Source organism: Buteo buteo, chromosome 1 (genome assembly GCF_964188355.1).
Source record: "Buteo buteo chromosome 1, bButBut1.hap1.1, whole genome shotgun sequence".
In the NCBI taxonomy this organism is placed as follows: domain Eukaryota; kingdom Metazoa; phylum Chordata; class Aves; order Accipitriformes; family Accipitridae; genus Buteo; species Buteo buteo.
Window position 1 is genome coordinate 78810735 of NC_134171.1, and position 18863 is coordinate 78829597.

At 41.9% G+C, this 18863-nt stretch overlaps 2 protein-coding genes across 2 annotated transcripts in view; one reads left to right on the forward strand and one right to left on the reverse strand.

The window, feature by feature from the left end:
- Positions 1-5541, reverse strand: part of AFG2A (AAA ATPase AFG2A) — a 208260-nt gene extending 202719 nt beyond the window's left edge. The window contains exons 1-4 of the mRNA XM_075036893.1: positions 5349-5541; positions 4705-4829; positions 3943-4100; positions 708-766 (exon numbers count right to left, since the gene is read on the reverse strand). Coding sequence (XP_074892994.1) covers positions 708-766; positions 3943-4100; positions 4705-4829; positions 5349-5502 — 496 coding nt within the window. The 5' untranslated portion in view covers positions 5503-5541. The remainder of the gene's footprint in view (positions 1-707; positions 767-3942; positions 4101-4704; positions 4830-5348) is intronic.
- Positions 5542-5620: 79 nt separating this feature from the next.
- On the forward strand, positions 5621-18705 carry NUDT6 (nudix hydrolase 6). The gene is made up of 5 exons (XM_075036918.1): positions 5621-5783; positions 6219-6422; positions 11652-11707; positions 14748-14802; positions 18064-18705. Exons 1-5 carry the CDS (start codon positions 5621-5623, stop codon positions 18450-18452), a joined length of 867 nt encoding a protein of 288 aa, XP_074893019.1. The 3' UTR covers positions 18453-18705.
- The last annotated feature ends 158 nt before the right edge of the window (positions 18706-18863 follow it).

Below are 18863 nucleotides of genomic sequence, written 5' to 3' on the forward strand. Positions count from 1 at the left end.
TGATTATGAAATGTGATCTGAATGCACCGTACAGGCACAAAAAACACACAGGCAAAAACGTAAACAAGATTATTTCCAGCCAAACTCATGAATTTGGAATGCAGTTCATGTTTCCTGCTTCTTAGCGTAGCAATACTGTTATTAATTCCTAAACCAGAAGATTCCCTTTGAGTAGAACAATTTGTAGTGAGTGCTTTGAGTAGTGCTACCTTGAATAACTTATCTTGCCTTTTTGCCTGCCTTGCACATATCCACCACCCAATGAAGTGCAATTTTGCTTATTTAGCACCAACATAAAAAAAAAAAATTCAGAGTATGGGATTTCATATCAATACTGATCCCTTATCTTGTTGTTAATGCATAGTATTGCACTCTTTTCTTCATCATGCAAGTAAACTCTGAAATGCATCACAATATCAGCCAGAAGGCCAGCAACGATTGCTAAACAACCGTAACTTCAACCAGCAATACGTATAATGGACAGAGGGAAGGGAATCATGATTAATACAAATTAGATATTTACAGCATGGCAAAATTATTTAGTCCAAAGAAGGCAGATCCCTAGAAGTGTGAGCAGAATAACATCCTCTGTTTTGCCATAAGCCCTTGATTAAGAACGTAACAGGAAACTGTTTGCTTTTCTATCCAAAACTTGATGATCTACTACAAAAATTAAACAGTCAAAAGAGAAGCAACAAAACTTGTACCTAGGTTTCTCAGTAGACAGACAGACATTTCCTCAGCATTAATGGTGGCATCTTTGTCCCTGTGGTAGGAAGAGAAAAAACAAACTGTTCTTCCAAGCAGTAACTAGTTTTAAACCAAAACAGAGTCCACATTTTACAGTATATGATTTAACCCCACAAACAGAAAAGAGCAATGAGCACTTTACAGTCTTCAGATCCTATCATCTTAACTCTGAAGGTATTAGACACACTGTAACAAAAGAAGAGTATATATTTAATTTTGGGTTAGTTTTTCCCACAGAAAATGCTGCAATAAACAACATCATAAGTTATAGTTATTATTTCTTAAAGACTACAAACATGGAATGCGTGCTTCTCATCTCACCAGGCAGAATGGCCATTGCTACATTTACTGAATTGGAAAAAATTACAGATAAGGTAGGCCTCTTCCAGCCCTGCAAACTCACGTACACGTCTTCTATTGATTGAACTAGTGCCTTGAGCACTTGCAAAACTGTGCATGTCTTAAACACTGCACATTTGCTATCAAAACAGTACAAGTTTCCCCCACGATGCATTTTCTAGTCTTTTATTTAATTGAGTTTAACTGACTCAACGGATAAGCCTTAAGCCACTTCCCTCACCAGCTCAGGCCAGACCTATAGCATTTTCTCAAACACCAACTCATCACTGGGATTTAACACACGACTGAACACATATGCTCTTAGCCCAAAGCAAATGAAAGGTAAAAGGTGTCCTATGCAAATGTCTTTCTCTGGTATTCATATTAAAACATTTTACATCACATTTACAACTCACTGAGAGGACAAACATCATTAACAATCCCTGCTCCTCAGATACACTGCAACGTACAACGCTGTGGTGATTCAATTATTTTTCAGTGATGGTTCATCCACACAATCTTTTTCCTGTTTCATTTGCCACTTTACCTTTTATTAAAGCCCATTCAACCCTTTTATTTTAATTCCTTAGGATTTACCCCCCTCAGCCAATCTGTACAAGCCTCGCACATTAGCCCTTCTGTTTTCACAACAAAATAAAAGTTTCACTACATCCACTTTGCAGATGAATGCCCACAACCTTTCTAAGTACTTACACCTGTATGATGAAAAGTGTTACACCAAGGGCTGAACAGCAGCAGCACCAAAGGCATTTAAAGCAGATACAGCTGCTGCAAATAAAAGTGTGATCAATGGGGGGAGCTCTAAACCTAGAAATAAAAACCCGTTTCTCAATTCTACTGATACAGAAAGCGACTTGAGGGAAAGAGGGGTGTTATGCTAATTTAGAGGAGAGCTCTCAAAATATCATAGCCGTTCCTGACAAGTAAACACATACTCAGTTACGTTGCTGGGGTCCGAGGTAGGGGACTGATTTTTTAACTGGAAGAAAAAGCTAAATTATGCATGCAAGCAACTCCCCAGAGGTGTTAATTTGCAGAGAACGAACTACACCTGTACTGTCTAGAAACCTAGGCAGTTCTCAAATGGGATTTCCATTTATTCTTTTAATAATTTATATTCTTACATGATAGGATGGCACTATGGTTTGTAGTAAATTAGCACACTTAAACCAGACCAATTACTGTTTTCATGTTTTCTCTCCTAGGGTAATTCTAGAAAAACAGTCATTCATATGACTTTTAATCTGATGGTACATACATGGAACACTCCTCAGAGCCTGACTCCTGACTAGCTGAGAGGGAAAACTCTGGCTGTGGAACAGTTTCAAAAAAAAATTACAGTAATTGTAAGTATTTCAGAAATTACATGCAATCCCTCTGACCTCATCCTTAGGTGGATTTCAGTAAAAGTCACAGCTTTAAAGAAAGAATGCATTGCATATGAACATAGAGAAATATAAATAGATTAGGTCTAATTATTTAACATGGGGTTGTTTTTTTAATGAGTGTTTTCAACCACCTCTATAACCAAACAGTATGCTATAATAATAAAACTTCCTATAGGATTAAATTAGCCATAACAAAAAGCCGTAAAGATACCATTTTTTTCATTTTCTGGTGAGAAGAGAGGCATGGAGGGCAAAGCAAGCTGACACCAGGAAGTCAGCAGACAATGTGCAGCCAAGTTAACCAGTAAAACTATGATTAAAGCTAAACTGATACTACTGACAAAAAGCAAAATTGCCTCACCAAATTTTTTGAGAGTCAGTATGCTGGAAAACAGCATCTCCCCTTTAAAATGGATGACAATGCCACGTTAGAAGGCAGAGGTTTGACAGGGAAGTGAAGTTAACTTATAAAAATTAAAGTGTTGGGACACTTTCAAAAGTAACTGTAAAATAACCCTGTTTAGGAAATAACTATAATCAGATTCTCCATCAACCCAAATGCTGACTCTGTGGAATGTTATGAAAATTACAAATATGGGAAGTCATTCAGCAGATCAGTAAACTGCTAATTTCTCAAAGCATTCATGATCTCAAGACAACTCTGACTTGTACCTTTTGTCCCCTTGTTTGGGTGAATTTCAACTAAAAACCAAAACATACCTCAGAGTTTCCAATCCTGAAAAAATATTCCAGTAAATAAAAGCGGAGCACAAAACCACGCATATACAAGGATGAAGTTTTGAAGGGAAGTGGCAAAAAAAAAAAAAAAAAATCACTTCACTCTCCCCAGCTTGTCAGCCAGTAGTTCTCTCAACTGCAACAGGACTTTTCAACAAGAGCTTCTTAGATAGCAGTTTGCAGTATACTTCCTAATGACAACAGCAGCAACACGGGCTCCTTCTAGCCTGACATCAACTCTACACACAGAGATCATCCTCATCCTTTACAAGCGACTTACAAGTTTAAAGAATCTGCCTTGATCGTGCAGTTACACACTTTTGCCAAATGCAACACAGGCAGCTTGACCTCTACTTCAGGTGCTGGACTATCATTACTGCTCATTAACTTAACATAAAACAAAAAATCTTTAATTAAGACTAACGAGCTTAGTGTCCTTATATTCTCCACAACAGCAACACTCCTCAGTTGAGATTTTGTACAACAGCTGAGCTGCTCCACTGCCCACAGAGGAGGTAGCAGCAGTTAGACACCAGTTACTAAACTTTAGTCTTAATCCTACAAACATCCGCACATGTTTGACTTTGTGTGGGTACTAATTCCATCAAAGCAAGAGAAAAAAATACCATCTTCTAAGAGGTAAGAGAATCTGCAGTGCAAAGCAGACACCTCATGGTAAGTCACTAGGTTATAACAAGCTCCATACCTCAACTTCACATCGACTTCCTCTGCCTGGATAACTGCACCGGTCACAGGCTGCACAGTGACAGCATCACCTGGGTTTACTTTCAGGTTCTTCTGTGTGGTTTCACTCAGCCCAACTTTCCCACCTGGAAAGCCTGTGGTAGGCCAAGCAGTACAGACCTAGGAAGAGTTTCAAAGCAAACAACTGTCAGTTGAGATTTCCCCCCCTCTATTTTCCAGTCCTTCAGTTAAACTAAGCCATGTTTTGTTGTGGAAAACACGGGCTGAGGGGGAAGAAGGATTAGGTTAAAACCTGGTGCCACAGAGTAAGATACAAGTAGCACTGAGTTCTTACGATAGGATCTCAGATGCTTTTCAAGAAAGAAGGGGTTACATTTTGCCTACAAAGGAGATAAAAAAATTCTACCGGGTCTCTACACATTCTGCAGATGACACAAAAGCATACACTGTGCTGACTAGGAAATGCTACACATCAAAGAAGAAAGAAAAGCAAAGGCTATATTCTTCCTTTGCTTTTAAGACACATGTGTGTGCGTATATAATACATATATTCACACACATGACTCACAAATTTATTGAAAAAATCAGCAGCATGGATTTGTTCTCAGTACTGAGAATAAAGACGTAACTACAGCGTAGAAAACATGGAAAAGCGCGTTTGCTATCTTTCTCAACGCATGATCCATTTTGGTCCCTACTGAATAGAACAGAAACACATGGAAAGCACAAGAAAAGCGCTTGTAGGAACAGGGAAGAGTCTCACCTCCTGCCGCCCATCAGCAGAGGTAAGCAAGACCGGGCGGCCTATGCATACGTTTGCGGACTTCATGCTGCTCAGCGACAGCTGGGCCAGGGCTCTTCGCAACGTTTTTGGAACTTTGTCATCTCCTAACGTTTTCAGGAGAAAAGAAACACGTCATTTTTTTCCCTACCGATCGGACGAAATCGGTATTTCTGGCCCTCCCCAGTCAGTACAACTAACAAAACCCTTCCGACCCCTCGTGAGGCGCGGTACCCGGCCGTGAGGGAAGCGCGGGGACCCTTTTGGGGGGAAACCGTGCTAAAACGGGGCACTGTTTCTGACAGGCCTGAAAACACCCCCGGTTACGTGCTGCTGCTTGCTGACTTTTCCACCCCGTTCTAGCTACCGGCGGGACCCTCCTGCGGCGGTCACCGCTCTTCGACGCTGGAAGAAAAAGCAAATTTCACGGGGTCTCAGCCGACTTTACCTGAGAGATCCACACACACCCCCCCGCCGTGAGGGGACGGGGCAGCCCCTCGGGGCCGGGCCGGCTGAGGGAGAGCGGGGAGGGCTGTTCTCACAGCAACTCGTTTTTAAACGAGCCGCCCTCAGCCCGCCGAGCCGCGACAGGCGTGAGCCCGGCCCCGCCGCCCGCACCCCCGTACCTGCTTCCACCGCCTCGGCGACAGCCAGCGCCAGCAGCCCGCCCTCCGCGGCGACGGGGAGCGGGGCGGCCCGCGGCGAGCTGCCGCCACCGCCGCCTCCTCCTCCTCCCGGGGCCGCCCGCCCCTTACTCTTCCTTCTGGAGGAGGCGGCCATGCTTTCCCCGCCGGCTGCCGCCGAGCGGTTCCGGGAGCAGAGGCCGGCACCGCCCCGGGGAGCGGAGCGGAGCGGAGGGGGCGGCCGCTTCCCGCCGCTTCTGCCCCTGCGCAGCGCCATGGTGAGGCCGTGGCGGGCGCTGCAGCGGGCGAGGGGCTGGCGGGCCCTGGCGGGGCTGCGGGAGCGGCCGGACGAGTTCGGGGGGGTGAGCGTGGACCTGGCTCGGCTGGGTCCCCCCCCCCGCCGCCTGGAGCGGGCCGCCTTCGGGCGGTGGCTGAGGGGCAAGTGCCGGGGTGGGGGCCCGGGGTGGGGGGCGGTGGGTTCCCCCCCCGTGGCGCCTGGTCCCGTGAGTGGGCTCCCCTCAGGCGCCTACCGCTGCGCGGGGCGGGCGGCGGTCGCCGGCCTCCCCACGGACACGCACAGACGGCGGCCGCGGCCCTGTGGGGGAGGGCGTCGGCAGAAGGGAGCAAAGACCCGTTTCCCTCCGCCTCAGGGCAGAGGCTGAGGTGAAGGTGGTCATTTTTCTGTGTAAACGCCAAACCGTCGCGCGTAAAAACGGCGAGGTGGCGGTGCCCCCTCTCCGGTCGCTGCTGACACGTTCCTCGCACCGAGGGTAGTTTGACCCTGAGGTAAAACGAGGCAAAAATACAGAGTTTCACGCCTTAATCCCGGCGGCGGCGGCCCTTACCCTCCTTCCCCTGGTCTCTCTCTCGCAGACGCGGTGGCCCGGTGGCGGGAGGAAGGCCGCGTCGCCGTCTGGCTGCGCGTCCCCATCCTCCAGAGCGGGTTTGCGGCGGCCGCCGCTTCGCAAGGCTTCGCCTTCCACCACGCCGAGCGGGGTTCGTCCACCTTGACGTTGTGGCTGGGAGAAGGGCCCAGCAGGCTGCCGGGGTACGCCAGCCACCAGCTGGGAGTTGCAGGTTAGTTACAAAAGCGGTTGCGCCCGCAAAAGGGCCTTTCGAAGGAGCCCTTAGGACCAGGTTCAGTAGGAGATCGACTGGTTCTCTCCACAACCGCCGCGTGGAAACCAGCGGCTTACTGTTGGGGTGTCTTTACGGAGTGAAACGTGTCGTTCGTGAATGCGCCCGTGCAACAGTGCGTGTTCCTCAGAGCAGGCCAGTGAAGAGAGGGGGTTTCTCAAAAGAATTCCCGTTTGAGAAAATTGTAAACAGCTCGGGGAGAAGAAAATGTGGTCCTGGAGCTTTAAAATTTAACTCACAAATATTGTTTTTCTCAAACGCCATTTTGAAAAACGCATCTTGGCTTTCACCTGTGAAAGCCTTGCAGGTGAGAGAGGTAGGATTTCAAGGTTTAAGCTGGTTTTTAAAAGTGAAAAAGTAACTACAAACTTCTTAGAAAAAATCCCTTCTCTGCTCCCTGTCCTTACTGTAGATGCTTGATGTATGCACCTGCCTAAACTACGCTCAAGTTAAGGTCTGTAGATGGGGCAGACTTGACCCAACAGGGATTGCTCAGGAGCTAGCACAACTGTTAGCCTCAATTACAACAGTCTAAAAGCTGCTCTAAGCTGTGCCTAGAAGTCCACAACCCAGACAAGTGTATGTTACAAACAAACATCTGAACACCATACTCTTACCCATCTAGACCTCCCACAACCACGGCTGGAAAGGAGTTGCTCTAAAAACTGAGGAAATTCCTAAGGAACTAGATAAGGTGGTTTTCTGATTTATTTATTTTTTTGTACAAGGAACTGATGGTGAGCCAAAAATACAGTCAGCTTGAACTCAGTTTCACCAAATTTGAATGTTTTTGCCCTCTCTCTCAGCAGCCTTCCACAGATCTGCAATTATGTGTCCCATCGCTCAGTAGTCTCCTATAATCTGGAGGTTGGTTTGGACCCCTCACGTACTGGTAAAGACTACATAACCCTCGGCAGTTATGGCAGAAGGACAGTAAATCTCTCCTGTTACAAGCTTGACTTGTTTGTCCTTGGCTTGCAGGGACTGTGTGGGACACTAATTCTTCACCAAGTGGTGTTAAGACCCATAAACAGCAATTTGAAAAATCTAGTTAGGAAGGACTCATAAAAGCTGGATTATTCTATGTAGCAGCAGGTCAGGTGAAAGTAAGGTTTGGAAAAACAAAGCCTTCAATTGCAAAACAGTGCTGCTGCTATCGGCAGTTGGAGTTTTAATTTACAAAGCCAGCAGAGGGCAGGGTAGAAGCTGAAGACACGCTTGGATTTTTTCAATGGACATGTTAGAGCATGTTTTCCTGAGGTATGAAAACCTCACCATTAAAATATGTGGCATTAAACTCGAGTAAGATAATGCATTCTCCTAGCAAAAGCACCGTGTTACTCCTTACGGTTAAAACTTGCATGTTTGAGGAAACATGACTAACTGAAAGGGGATTTTTCTGAAGTAGGTTTTGCATAGCTGAAAGTGCTATTTAAAAGAAAATAATGTAATAGAGGTGTTGTGACCCTGATGGTTATCAGGAGGGACTTAATATAAGAAAAAACGTAACTCTGAAAAACTCTCAAACATTTGAAAATACAAAAAAGGCACTTTCAGAGCATAATTTGCTGTTGTAGTTTGAGAGAAACACTTTGCACTCTGCAAGTAGGAAAAAAACTTTGAGGAAAGAAAAAATTTCATAAATGCAGGTATATGGATTTCACAGTTTATCGCACAGATTTAAAAATTGCACAACAAATAATGTATGTATTCTTTGCTACCACTTTTCAAACCTGTACATTTTTATTCATTATTGGAAGTTTCTTTAAAAGAGGTAAAGACCTAAAGAAGGCATTTGGGCGGGTAAACAAACAGATTTCTGTGTGTGACATAATGAAAGCAATATTTTTTTTTTCCTCGGTTCCACTCGCTCTCAGTGGATTTGGAACACATCCCAAGAATACGCTAAGCAGTGTGGCTACCACCTGGCATTTGTTTATTCCATTATCTTTCTACTTCAGGAGGAAGAGCCTGGGTAGTGGTAGGGCTTCATTCTATTTTTAATTAATTTTATTGAAATAGTAAATTACTTAAATATGTGCCTTTATAGTGTGTGTGCCAAACCCTAGGCATTTTTATTTCCTGAACAAAAAACTGTATTTTAGAAAGTTTCTGTGGTAAAGAAAAGCAAATTTGCTTATGAGAGTCTTCATCTCAAAGCTGTGGCCAATCACTTAAATACAGGGCTTAGTCCCTTGTGCATCCTAAACAGCGGAGACGTTGGGAGTGGTTTGCTAGCCTGCGGCAAGCCAGCAGAGAGAGCAGACAACAGGTAGCGAGCCTGCATTGCCAAGTAGACCAGCAGCTGCTTTTCATCCTGTCTGGAGTTTCCCACACAGCAAACGCTGCACAGCCAGGGCTAGTGCCTCAGCATCATCCAGCCAAGCGATGACAAAGGTGTGAATAAGCAAGGTCAGGTCATATTTTGCCAGACTAGATCAGAGTCGCCAAGCAGAGAGTAGCAAACGTTACTCATTGGGCTTGGCCATTATTGTTTAGAAATAGTGGAATATGTGGTGTGTCTTCCAACTAACTTAACTGCATCCGTTTGTAGGCGGCAGGATTTTCCAAATCTGTAAAGGTACAGGAAAGCTTTTGGTGTATGAAATGATTAAGATGTTTTTGAAAAGCATTTCCAAAATTCTCCGCCTCCTAGGAGGAAGTGGTCTGCCATCCAGAAAGTGACGTGTTTGTAAATATGCCACGTAACAATGGCATAGGAAGACAAGTTGAGGAAGAAAAGTAAAAGTCATTCTCTTCTCCCTCCCATGTTTTATAAGCCTTATAACGTGGCTGTTATTTTCATTGTTACCTACCTTAGTCTAGTTGTTTAAACAAGTCATTGAAGTTGAAGAGCGAAAAGGGTCTCCACACACGCGTATACACGCACAATCACCAGCCTTGGCCAGTCCTGTTACTTAAGGAAATGTGTAAAATGAATGGCTGCATAAATGTCCAACTGCACAGGAAGATGGAGTTAGATAGGTAATGGTGGTCCGAGGAATCAAAAGTGATTTAAAAGCAGCTCCCAAGTTGTTTTACAAAGTAATATCTATTCCTGTCTGCTGATGTTTACAATGCAAGCAGTCACATGTGCGCTCGTTACATGGATGACAAGTGCTTTTCAACACTGAACATCTTTTCATACACTTTTACATCAGTCATAAATAAAACAGGTAGAATGAAGATATTTTTCCCCTCCATTACTCATTGTCTGGAATTGTCTAAGGGGTCTGGGGTTTTTGGGGTTTTTTTTAAAATAATTCCCTTACCTATTTCTCAAAAGAGAACATTCAAAACACAGCAGTGTTGCAATAGCGATTAGTTGGTTAGGTTACAAGTGTAAACCTTTCCAGAAAGTCATCCTGGCGTTGGATGATTTAAAGCTCCAGGTACCACATTTGTAGCAAGAGGGAGAGTTTTTAAAACCAGCGTTCAGAGCCTGCAGCAAGCTCTGATCTCACTGATACTAACCAGGTGCGGCCCAGCGAGCTTCAGCAGAGGGACTCCTGAATTACACATGGGAAAATGAGACCAGACAGCAAATCCCATTAGTGTTTTTCCTTTCTTCTTGCTTTGGATTTAGGTATCACCTAGCAGAGATTCTGGACATCTCACAGAATTTCACTGCCAAAAATTACATTCACAGGCATCGATTTCTGGGGAACAGAGGAGAGAAAACGTTCTTTCTGTTTGATTCAAACTGCAGTTTTCCTCTCTTCGGCAGTCCTCCCTGGTCTCAGCAAATCATTTGGCTGAAGAATGGCTTTTCTAGAAAATAATCCCTGTAATCACAGCATGCATCAAAGTTGCTCTTGCTTTCCTTTTGTTCCCTTTTTTAATCAGTACAGTACTTGAACCTGGACACTGCTAAATATTTACAGGAGGAATGCATAAAGTCACAAGCCATGGGGAGGCAGATATGTGACTACCCTCTTAAAGCACGTCCTTTGACATATCTTGAAGGAAGATTGGTATTTCATCTTTTAAATATTCCTCCTACACGTAAGTCTGCCATGTATTATTAAAAAACAGAGGATGTTTTGAGCTGGACACTCATCCCTTCCGTAGAAATACTTCCCCATAGCATTTTAAATGCATATATCATCACAGATCTGGCCATATACTCTTTCTCTTGCTGTAAAATGACAAGCATTTTTTTATCGTGAACTACTAATTTGAAACCCATGCATGACTGATGTGGAAAAGAGCCTGGTAAGCGGCACCACAGTACTCATTCTGTTCACCGCAGCGCACTTGAAAATCTGAGAAAAAGACCTGTTTTAAAGGGAAGATGTTTTTAAAGTATGACCAATGAGTGTGACATGATGATTAAACATGAAAGCACTTGGGGTTTAAAAAGTAGGAAAACTTGTAATCTGTGGGAGAAAGTCATGGGCTGAGCATGAGGACACAAGGAAAAGCTGAACTTTTCAGTCATGCATCCTGATTATTTTTTTTAGCCAAGTGAAAACGTCACTTTTCCACTTGGAAGCAGTGCGTTTTGATTAACGAGTTGACTCAGATTACTGTGCAGTTCCTATCACGAGTTGTTAGCTGGGTAGTACAGTAAGAGTTCATAGATAGTCAACCAGTTGAAGATTATCAGTACAGTCAGCCTACCAAGTACTAAACCTTGTGTGCATTAACCAGAAAACACTCAAATCTTCACTACAGCAGGAGGGACTTTTGTAATGAATTTCACTAGAGAAAAGTTCTTACCCATTGTGGCTACTCAGACAGAGTCACTGGAAAAATTTCTGTTATTTGAGCAAGACTACAGCCACGTCTCTGCTGAAGCAAGCAGCTTTGCTCGATTATTTGGATGACATCTTGATCTTGCATTCTTTAGTTCTCCTAATGTAACACAAGCAAATTATTCCTTTCATTTCTTGTCTAATCTGGAACTGATATGTAGGACGTATTTATCTTGGTACTGCTAACTTGGAATTTTTGTACAGAATACTTAACCTTTTTTAGTATTTTATTGAATATCAGCCTTCCACCAACAAACCACTTTCTCCGACTCATCCATACAAATCTTGCTAACTGTAAACCGAGTATCATTAGGAGTTTGTCATGCTTCATCAAAACATGTTAAATTGTGGTTGTTAAGACTGAACGTAGTTGTCTAACACTTAATCTTTTTCAATATTATCTCTCTGCTAGGTGCTGTTCTAGATGAAAGCACTGGAAAGGTGTTGGTCGTACAAGACAGAAATAGGGTAAGTTTGTTATAGGATTATAAAATAGAGAAGTTCATCGAGATATGCCTACTGTGTAGTATAAAACAAAGACATTTTTATTCCAGTCCAAAATTGTGATCGTTAAAAGTTACTTCCTTTTATGAGTGTCTTGGAACACATCTGTCAGCAGATTGCTGTATTGCATTTGAAGGAAAAAGAAAAATAGACTTTGAAAATCAACGGCTTTATTGTTAATTATAACTGGTGATTGAAACAGTGGAACTAAGTACCCTTTCTATTTTGAGTCTTCCGCTTTCTCCTGTAACTGACCCAAGAGACCCTGATCTTGTGTTTGGATCCTCTGGAAAACCCCCATGGCTCAGAGCAGATTTTGGGAGAAGACTTATGATTTTTGTTTGTTTTCAAAAATTCCAGGCATATCTGTGGCTTTAAATAAGCGGTAACATGGTTGGCCATGACCTGGTGACCGCCTTAGTACAGCAGGTGTAAAGATCATTAATTTCTCACAAAGTGAAGTGCTTGACCTCGCTACCGAGAATGCCAAACCAGAGAGCGTGAGTGTGGTGATGGTGGGTCGTGTGATGTGGCTTGAGGTAACCAAGCATCCATCACTGGTAACGTCTTCCAGCCCCCATCAGGCTAACCTAGGTTGTAATACAGCAAGTGCAGAAAGCCCACTAGCTCGCTTTTCCATGTAAAATATACTTAGCTTTCATTTGCAAATTAAAGTGTCTCTAGTACAGTGAGATTAACTGCAATTTTAACATGGTAACAATCAAAACTTACATACGTAGACTGAAGTATATTTGGATGCATCATTTTCATTTTATATGGTTAAAACTATGCCAGAATCTCACTGGCTACATTTTTCTGTCTTTTTCCTGAACCAGCTACTAAGAGATTTCTTCTCAGGACCCAAAACATCACTTCAGTTCATTGGTAACAACACAGCTAATGAACTTCAATGAAAGGGTGCTTTCCTAGGCAGATTCAATCATACAGCATGTTGAATTTCTAAGGCAAGAGTTCAGAGGAAGAGAAACCCCCTTTTCTTCTTTCCCCTAAACTATTAATTTTATATTTTTACTTGCCATAAAGTAAAAATTCAAGGACTCCTCTATAGCAGGATCTTCAGGCCTACATTCAGTAATTACCATTTAAAGCATAAATCCAGCATGCAAACTATAGGCTGGGGCAGTGGTTCCAGTTCTAGAGAGTCTCCAGGAACAGAACAGCACGTTGTGAACTTCAGAAATGCTACCTTTATTTTTCTTTTTATGCACACAGAAATTATAAAACTGCATGGTTACCTTTTAGCAAGTATCTTAAGCAGGTCTCAAAAATGGAAATTGCACATTCTGCATATTCAGAAGGAAACAGTAGTTTCCTAAGCCCGGGAGGCTTAAGGTTTAACTTCTTCACACTGTGGTTTTGCTAAAGCTCACCCACAGCCATTTTAAGTGCAGACATCTCTATGCAGTGTTACAGTGAGACATCTGATGCTCTGTTCAGGTTCTAGGGCCAATTCCGTACTCACCAGGCATTACCTCCGTAGCCTCTGACCCCAAAACACAAGAGGACCGGTCTGGCACCGCTCTTCCCTCCAGTGCATTCTGAAAAGTGGGATGGGTCAGGTCAACTATTTCAGGGTGCCTTTCCAGAGCAAAGCTGACAGCACAGCGAGTGAGGAACGTGAAAGGAAAAAAGTGATTGTTTCTGACTCCCCTCTTTACAGCTGTCTTTTATTGACTGGATAAAATCAAGTATAGAAACTGAAGTGTATCAATACCCACACATTTCTTGTGCAGTGAGCAAATAAAATATCTCAGTACAAGCAAATTGGCTCAGACGGTTGTTTCCCACCGTCAGTTCCACCACTCCTCTCCCTTCTCCTTCCCCACGAAATGAACAATTTCCCCGAAATGGTGACTTTTAATACAAATGATGTTCTGAAAGCTTAAAAAAAAAATAAACTGCTAGTGGAATTTTAAGAGCAGTTTGGGTTTAATCATGAAAGGACAATTCCACAGCACACAAAGAAAGATTTCCAGGAACTGAAAGCAAATCTGAAAGCCAATAGGCAAATATATGTATTTTCCATCTGCACTATTTTTCATCTATTACTTTAAATTCCTATCCAAGCCCTTTAAGGGTGCCCAGAAAAAAAACACCAAAAACAACATTTTCCAATGTAGTCGGTGGGGTTTCAAATCACTGGAAAGCATGCGACTTCCCTCTCTCTGCTGCATGTACAAGAAAAGCTACTTTTTTTTTTGCCAGTGTACCTTTTTACTGCGTTAATTTCTAGTTGAAAGTTAACTTCTTCCTACATAAACTTTTAATAAGGAAAGAAATAAAAATAGTAGTACATAGATGTAAAGGTAAGGCCTGTAAATCTTCGTGCATTTGCAAGAGATGTAGGAACTGGGACTCCTTTATCTGTATCAATAACAGCACCAAGTCCGCACGTCACATTCTGTTTGAAGTACTGAACTTTATTGCAATTCAATAAATGCTTCTATGTATAAATCACACACAAGGCCTCAGTTTTTGTATTCCGTGAAAACGAACGACAAGTTATGCTAAATGGTTATTACAGACACACGAAGTCATCTTAAAGCCAGTGCAGTATAGAACAGTACTACAATCATAATACCTGTTTGTAAGATTAAATATATATACATTTTTTAAAAGCCAAAACCATGGAAATGGAATACATTAGTGATTAAATATAAGATTATATAGTCTATAGCAGCTTTTTTTAATATTCAACTACTCTATCTAGTTATCTAGCAGCAACGTTGTCTAATGACTGTTAGACAGTTTGTATTTTCAATCAGTAGATGTTTTGTTCCAATATCTCATACAGACTATAGATACCTCTGATCATCACATTAGCAAGAACAGAGAAGTTCCTACTTAAAGCCATACTGATGTTTGTAAAAGTAATTGCAATACTGCAACTTCAACCAAAAAAAGGCACGTTAATTGTCTCCTTCATATTAGAGAGTACAATACAGGCTGCATACTTCATTAATATTTTTTTCCTCCAATACAGACTATAAATGCGTGGAAATTTCCAGGAGGTCTGTCTAATCCAGGCGAAGACATTGGTAAGTCCTAGGATAACAGGTTAGACATCAACAGAATTACAAAGACATTAACAGTACTGAAATACACCGTGACCCGCATCACTCCCATGACTAATGGCTGCTTTGGTGAATAGATGAAGTGACATGATCCTACGACCTTAATGGTAATGGGGTAACATTATGTTCAGGGCAGAGAAGTTTTGCGTTTATAACATTTACCCTTTTCCACAATTTCTCTCAAGTGAGTGCTTGAAGCCAGCTTATTTTTTGTAGGCTTCTTGGATATGCCGTAATAGGAGCCAAAAGTGCAGAGGATTAAGGTAATCGGTATATAACCCAAATAAAACTGAAACAGCAAGCTCTCAGCTCACACTGGAATCCAGGGCAGTGAGCTCAATAATGTACTGAGCAGAAATTTCCAACTCTCCCTTTTTATGTGCAAAACAGAAATAAATACACTTGCTTCCTTCCACACTTGTTCATTTGATTTGTTTAGACTAAGAGCTCCTTGGCACAGGACCAGCGTTCAGTGCAGTGCCTCAGTCTTGCGGGCACCTTCTTTCAACCAGAGACCTATGGTACTTCTGTATTAAAAAACAATGCCGATGTGAGGAACCCTAATCGTCTCTACCCAGCGTAGCACAGGTGATGATGAAGACTGCTGCAGTTATGTTCAGAGGTGAAAGGGTGTTTATGAAGAGATAGAAAATTGTGCTTTTTCTCCTTTTCTCTCACCCCTGAAAATTATGACCCACAGACCAGTTAATTCTTAAGTTATACTGCAGTGATAAGGTAGGTCTCATTTTCCAAAGTTACATTTGCTCACATTAATTTAGCCCCACATCAGTATTCAGATGCGAATATATCCTTCCAATAAGTCACAAATGCAGAACTCGGAAATGTTGCTCAGAGCAATGCAGCAGCTCTGGCAAACCGGGTATTGAGCCCAGGTTTCCTGAGTGTTCCATACCTTAGAAATACCTACTCTTTTAGCAGTCTTCCTGCAACAACGTGTGGAGGGCTTGTATTCCAGTTTGCTATTTCAGTACATGGGGAAAGTTTCTAGTTAGTGGGATATGGCCGAGTTGTAGTTTTCATAACTCACGAGTCACATTTTAAGTCTTTTTGTTAAACATGGTGATAGAAATCTAAATTCTTTGCTTGACAATGCAAATACACGTAACATAGTGAAATGGATTCACGTTTTCGGAAGAATCCCAACTGCTGTGTTTGTTGTCTAGCCAGGCTCCTTTTCACTTCTAGTAACAGAGGGCGGCTGTAGGCCAGGAGATATTGGAGGAATTTTTGTACTGAGGGAAAAGAATGACCACTGCTGACAACAGCTTCCGCATAGGAATACTGTTACCGAGTAAGCCAGTGGCCGTCCCTCAAATAACCACGTAACAGGTGAGAATATGGCTGCAGCCTGGATGTAGGTATTGAGAAACGACTGGGAGGAAACAAGTCTCTTACAGCTCCCCTCCTGCCACTACTAAACTATGTAATAATGAAACATATGATTCTCTGCATCACATCTTAATATTACAAGAAGATATAAATTAGTGAAGCATAAAATATAAGAGAGCTTAACTTCCCTTTTTCTATCCTTACATCAAACCTTATAAACTCACAGTCATTCAAGGGACTAAATTTCAAATTACAATTACAAATTGCAATTACAATGCTTGAAAATCCTGTGATTATATGAAGTGACAAAATATATGGCTGCCTACTTTAATGAGTACAAACTGACTCGCGCAAGTAATCTGAATAGTTTCATAATGCAGATTAAGCAAAGTGCACACGTTTTTGTATTTGAGTATTTCTGAAACTCAAGTCCTAGTGTTTCTTCTAGTTTAACTGTCATTATGTATTTTTTTAATTTATATACACATTTAAATAAAAGGGAAACAGAAAAAGGCACTTTATCTAAAAGCAAAGCTCAAAGCTTAAATGAAACTCCTAATTATTTCAGTTTTTCTTAACCATAGCCTGCCTCAGCATTCCTTGTGATCTCAGTTGTTTACATTCTTTGACCACTTCTGTGTAATACTGCCCCTGGCCGAATAACAGAAACACTTGCCACAGGGAGTTTGCTTCGCAACCACCGTTTTAAACCAGAGGACCACAGAGGCCTCTCTGGGCAACATAAAATGCAATCTCTCCCAGGGTAATTGAGTATCTTTCACCTCCGACATGTTGAGATGCAAGCTTCCTTAGGGAGGCGAATCTCTAAAAGGTCTTTTAAAATGTATTTTGCTTTTGGAAGTAAGCCAACACACTCATTTCTTACTGAAAATGAACTAACGGAAGCAGATAATGTTGCAAAACAGCTATATGCATTTACCACTCAAACAAGACACACAGATTTGGAAAAATCTAGTGTTTTACCTACCAATAGCTACCCCAGGCAAGTAGGATTTGACCTGACTACAATGAAACTGCAGACTTTGGGGAAATAAGTGGGATATCAAAAATCTCATTTGGGCTCTTCAATTTAAGTTATTATTCAAGAGAAAAATCTTCTCTTTTGAAGAGTACTGGATAGATGGGTAATTCTCTGGCTGTAATTGCAGTACACAGACACTCGAGACCCTTGAAGTTACAGCTACTTTTGTCATGAGGAATGTTAACACTTAGATCGCTTTGGTTGATGTACGCAAAATGTACACCTGCAGCACAGATGTATTCTGCAAGAACAGGCTACGTGCTATACTGGTATTATGGCATATTTGACATGTTGCTAGATACTTAAAGATGTATCTTGAAAAGGACTTCACACCAACTTTCACTTTCTTCAAACACTAGTTTTACCCATTTTGTTACACCTTGTGGCAAAGTGCAATGAAACTGATTTGATCAAGTGATCTGACATATGTCCAGGTGTTCAGCTGCACAGGGTCTGAATGTGAAACTGGACAGAGGCACAGAGAGAGACAGGGGGCTAAGATTCAAAGGCCTGAAAAGAGGGTGCAATGCTCTCTTGGATTAAGAGATCAGTGGAGCCAGGAACCATCAGAAAGTCCGTTTCAAAACCACACCCTGTACAGTATTATCAAAAGCTTCTTCCTTTCATCATTTTGTAGGATATATGCAAGAAAAGCATGCAGCATGGGAGCAAAAAATTAGCTTATCCTTCTGTTGAAACAAACAGGCTTACATTTTGAAAAGCTTACAAAGCAGAACAGAGAACGCTTCGAGTTAGAGATTTTCCACGATCAAGAGGTTTAAAGAGTGTTAAGCTATTCTTACATGTGTTATAAGGATTGCTCTTTCACCTAGGAGACACAGCAGTTCGAGAGGTTTTTGAAGAGACTGGCATCAAGTCAGAGTTCAAGTCCATCCTAAGCATAAGACAGCAACACGAACACCCCGGAGCCTTTGGGAAGTCGGATATGTACATCATCTGTCGCCTGGAGCCCTCCTCCTTCACCATCAGCTTCTGCCAGCAGGAGTGCCTGAGGTGCGAATGGATGGACCTCGATGAGCTTGCTAGGACGAAACACGCTACTCCCATCACCAGCAACGTAGCTAAACTCTTACTTTACGGATACCGGGAAGGGTTTGAGAAGATTGATATAACCATGAGAGAGTTTCCGGCGGTCTACACAGGCCTGTTCTACAAACTGTACCACAGGGAGCTGCCCGAGTCCTACAGAAACATTACATGATAGCAGTACATTTCACATTTCATTATGTTAATAATTTAGAATTATTATTGTAATTTAGACCATATTAAAATTATCCATGGACTTCTTTTTAGATAATTATTAGAAAGTAATTATTTAGTCTATTCTTTAATAAGCTATAGAGATATAAATTATTTTTAAAGGTAAATATTGCTATAAGTGTGCATCAGATTTGTCTTCCTTTACTCTGTAAAGCAAACATAAAGTAAATAAAATAGCTCTACATAGAGATCTAGCAGAAAACAGAAGTGTTACTCATCCTGAAAATAGGTTTTCCAAGTAATTTTACCTCCACACACACTGGCACAATAGGTTTAAAGAGCAATATAAAGACAGTATGAAACATTCATCTTTTAATCTGGTATCAGCAAGTAATTGCTTGTATTTTGCTGC